This window comes from Cicer arietinum, chromosome 3, assembly GCF_000331145.2.
Source record: "Cicer arietinum cultivar CDC Frontier isolate Library 1 chromosome 3, Cicar.CDCFrontier_v2.0, whole genome shotgun sequence".
NCBI lineage: Eukaryota > Viridiplantae > Streptophyta > Magnoliopsida > Fabales > Fabaceae > Cicer > Cicer arietinum.
This window is the reverse complement of record NC_021162.2, coordinates 6,699,362-6,703,356: the sequence shown is the minus strand read 5'-3', so window position 1 is coordinate 6,703,356 and position 3,995 is coordinate 6,699,362. Positions and strand designations below refer to the sequence as shown.

At 33.4% G+C, this 3,995-nt stretch overlaps 1 protein-coding gene across 2 annotated transcripts in view; it reads right to left on the bottom strand.

Annotated features, from left to right (window-relative positions):
- Positions 1 to 3,684, bottom strand: part of LOC101505632 (uncharacterized) — a 4,303-nt gene extending 619 nt beyond the window's left edge. The window contains exons 1-5 of one of the 2 annotated variants that reach the window (XM_073366742.1): positions 3,185 to 3,681; positions 2,951 to 2,987; positions 1,869 to 2,105; positions 1,710 to 1,757; positions 3 to 356 (exon numbers count right to left, since the gene is read on the bottom strand). In XM_073366742.1, coding sequence (XP_073222843.1) covers positions 3 to 356; positions 1,710 to 1,757; positions 1,869 to 2,105; positions 2,951 to 2,987; positions 3,185 to 3,486 — 978 coding nt within the window. In that variant the 5' untranslated portion in view covers positions 3,487 to 3,681. Of the gene's footprint in view, positions 1 to 2; positions 357 to 1,709; positions 1,758 to 1,868; positions 2,106 to 2,950; positions 2,988 to 3,184 lie in introns of those variants that run through there. The other variant, XM_012713374.3, reaches the window with a different exon arrangement.
- Positions 3,685 to 3,995: the final 311 nt, after the last annotated feature.

Here is a 3,995-nt window from a genome sequence, read left to right as displayed (position 1 = left end):
TTATCCACACCAGCTCTTGATTTTTCTTTATGCTCCATGCTTGTTCTAGGCTTTTCTTTGAATTCAATACTCCGTCTAGAATTCTCCCTTAAATCCATGCTGGGTCTAGGTTTCTCTCGAAAATCTTTGCTGTTTCGAGGTTTGTCCAGTTGATCAGGAGCAGGTCCAGGTTCAGTTCTTGGATGCGAGGACTTCTCGATAGCTGCAATAAATTTCTTTAGGTGCTTTATATATTGAGGGTAGAGCTCTAGGTCACAATGATTTCCTCCTTTAACCCATAAGGGTTCGTACTTTTGTTTACAATGTTCCCAAAGTTGTTTCCCGTGGGAGCAATCTACTACATCATCAGCTGTTCCCTAAAAGAAACAAATCAATACAAAGAACAATCTTACTAAATAGACATGCCTGAAAGGTGAAAAGTATACATTGATTGCTTTATGCCAGTATTAGTTTAGGCGATTAACAAAATAATTGACCAATGAAAAAGTATTCCAACCCATGAAAATGTTCCCAAATATCTAATTTATCTAGAACATTGAATATTGATGTCAATCATGAACATCTCCATTTAAATGCCTAATTAAACATCCAATATGCATGATAACTATGTTGATCTACTTTCCCTCTTCTTTTAGTACACATAACATAGAAAAGCATGAGCTATATAATTTGTTATTCGAGTAATATGTTTTTCAGTTGATGAAAAAAATTATTGGACCTAAAAGCTTGAATGCAAACTTATATTAATGTGATGGCCAATTCAAAATATTAAAAAAAATCACGAGTTGACAAACCTTTGCAATTCCTTATTGCATATCACAATCATAAAGTTAAGTGAATGGCAGTATTGCCAATGATGTATTGAAGTAAGGAATGAAAACATATTGTTGTAAGCATGTATGTATGTTAGTCACCCACCATAAACTATCACTATGTGTATATCAGCAAAAATGCAAGGGAAGAAGGAACATTAAGAAGCAAGTGGGGGTAAATGGGGAGTGGAAGTAGGTTCGGGAATGTAATGTAACAGTCGGCGTGGCCAGCAGGTGGAGGAGCAACCTAACTCTGCTAGTGAAATGGAAAGAGGAGGAAGGAAGGTCAGAGTGTTTATCTTTTCGTGTTCATGTTTTATGAAGAAGAAACAAAAGTAACAGAAGAAAGAACAAAGACTAACTGCAAACTTTCATAGCATAATCTATGTTGACCCCAAATTTAGCAAACCAATCAGCACATTCATTCCCTTCTCCTAAGGTGTGAGTGACCAATCAAGACTCATACACTTTCAAATTTTACTAAACACTCTAATTTTCCTCAAAACAATAGCATATGGTGAGATATTTTCAATAAAACAGTTCTTCTAGTTACATATTGCTATCAAAGTACTTAGGAAAACTTGACACGATGTTTGAAAAATACATATAGAAAGCTTAGATGGAAATCTACAATAACAATAGTCAAGAATTTCTCAGCAACTGAGAGAAAGATTTTGTAATCACAAATCCAAATAATACAACCTATTAATACAGCTACATAAAGTTCAATGGGATTATTGTCAAGAGTGGTGAGGGTATGTATAGAAAGCAAAAAGGACAAATGCTATAAATTATAATACTTAATCTATTGCATAAGTACTCCAAATTATTAGTCCATTCTATACAGCAGAACATTTAGTTTGATATTATATATTTGTTGGAAATAAATATACTCACATGAATTACAAGAACAGGACAATTTACCAAGGGAATTTTATCAATGTTCTGCAAAAAAAAAAGTAAACAAAAATCATTAGAACTAAGTAATATGACAAAAAAATACATATCCAAATTGAATATTTAAGTTCACCAATTTAGCACTGAACGAGATAAAACCTTATAAATGTCAAACCAGTAAGTCCGCTTCACCGGATACATGACTCGAAGGCCAGATAAGATAGGACTATGGAGAATGACAGCTCTAAGGTTGGGTAAACGAGAAGCCAAATCTGTAGTCGGACCACTACCAACAGATTGTCCATACAGAATAATATCTTCTTCTTTGGTCCCATACATTTCTACCAAACATTTATAAGCAGCTTCTATATCTGCATAAGTGTTCTGCTCACTAGGCTGTCCAAAAAATTACACACTGTTATCAACTGAAACTCCCATTCAAATAAATATCCAAGCATTTTCATCATCATCTAGACATCTTTCTTTTTTTGGATCATGAATTTTATTTTCTACATATAAAATGAGGGTAAAATATTTCCTCAAGGTTAACAATGAATAAAAAAAAAAGAGAAAATAATAAAATTATAAAATATCCATAAAAATGAGTAAAACAAATAAAATATTCATTTAAAAAGAAGCCAATAAAATAAAATAGATATGTCTAGTCAAATCTAACTATGTTGTCAAAAATTGTAACATTACTTCTTTTAAGATGTCTATAACAAAAGGTTGAAATATAATTGGACATTCATGTAACATCTTTCTACACTTTGTGTATAATTAACAATTAAAACTTTATATTTCAATTTTATTTCTTATCTTAAAAAAATTAAAAAAAGGAAACAGTTTAATCCAACATCATAGGTAAGGTTCTAAATTACGGGATTTGAAAGTCTCTATAAACTAGATCACATTTGTCAGCATTTCACTACAATGCAGCCAATCCACTTGTAATTGCAGTTGCGGCACAATTCTAGGGAATTTCAAAACCTTCATATTACAGCCACATTTGCAATGGCGGACAGTAATTAGGAAGAAAAAAAAAAAAGGCACCGGAAGTAACAGCAACCGCAATTGAAAATAATTTCATCCAAACATACAAAAAGGGCATTACATAAATCCTATCCAATGATAGTAACATTTTTTCCAAATTAAATTCAAATCACAATTCACAACAACCTAAACCTCAAATTTTAAATATAACTTCAAAACCGTCCAAATTAAATAGATCGCTTGCTTACCTTCCCAGATGACTGACCATACCCAGAATAGTCATAACTAAAAAAAAAATCAAAAATTAGAAAACCAATTAGAAATTTACCTAATAATAATAATTGAGTAATAATAATCATAATAATACAAAAGGCATTGGCACATGACATGACATAACAACTAACATAATAATAGTAATTACAATTAGTGTGGACAACGTCGACAGATAAGCACGTGAAGGTCACGTGACGACAAACACCTACCACAAAAGGTTAACTCGGAGATGAACACTGAGTTCACTGAACAACTCGTACATCTGACCTAGATCAGCAGCGTTTCCATGAGAATAAAGAAGTGTTAGAGAAGCCGAAGTGTTTCTTATATACAACGCAACTATGTTATTCCCTCTCTTGGTACAAAGCTTCAAAACGTCGACGTTTTCCCTAGTATCAACTCCAGTTATCTTATTCTTCCCCGTAGCTTCATCAACTCCGATTCCGTAAGAAGCAGGATTCGGCGGAAAGAAAGCGAACTTCGCCGCCATTGATGACGTCACAGCTCCCATGCGTAGAAATTGAATTGAATTGAATGAAGAAAAGGGGTTAGGGTTTGTTTGGAGGAATGTTTATGATTTTTGATTAGTTTGATTTGATTTGGATTTGGAAAGTGAGAGAGAAAAGAAAAGAGAAGAGAGAGATAAGTGGCGAGGAAAAAGGGAAGGAGAAAAAGAGCACGTGCGAGTGGTGTGAGTGTGCGTGTGTGAAAGTGAAAGTGAAGGTGAAGGGACGTTTTAATTGGGTGGGGTCAGTTTGTTAGTGGTTATTGATTGACACGTGTCTATTTCGGGTTTATGTTAGTTTCGTAGTTTTCGGAGTGTGTCTATTGTCGTCACTCTTTGGTCTTTGTTTCTTTGCCTCTATCCCATCATTCAAATCGACTCTCCAATCCATTGCATACTTTGGTTGCTAGTTAATGCTTTGCTTTGAAAAAAATCAACTGTAGGAAGACCTAATATATTTGAAAAATTAACATATTTTATTTTGTTATTATTGGTTTAAATCGTTAATAATTTAA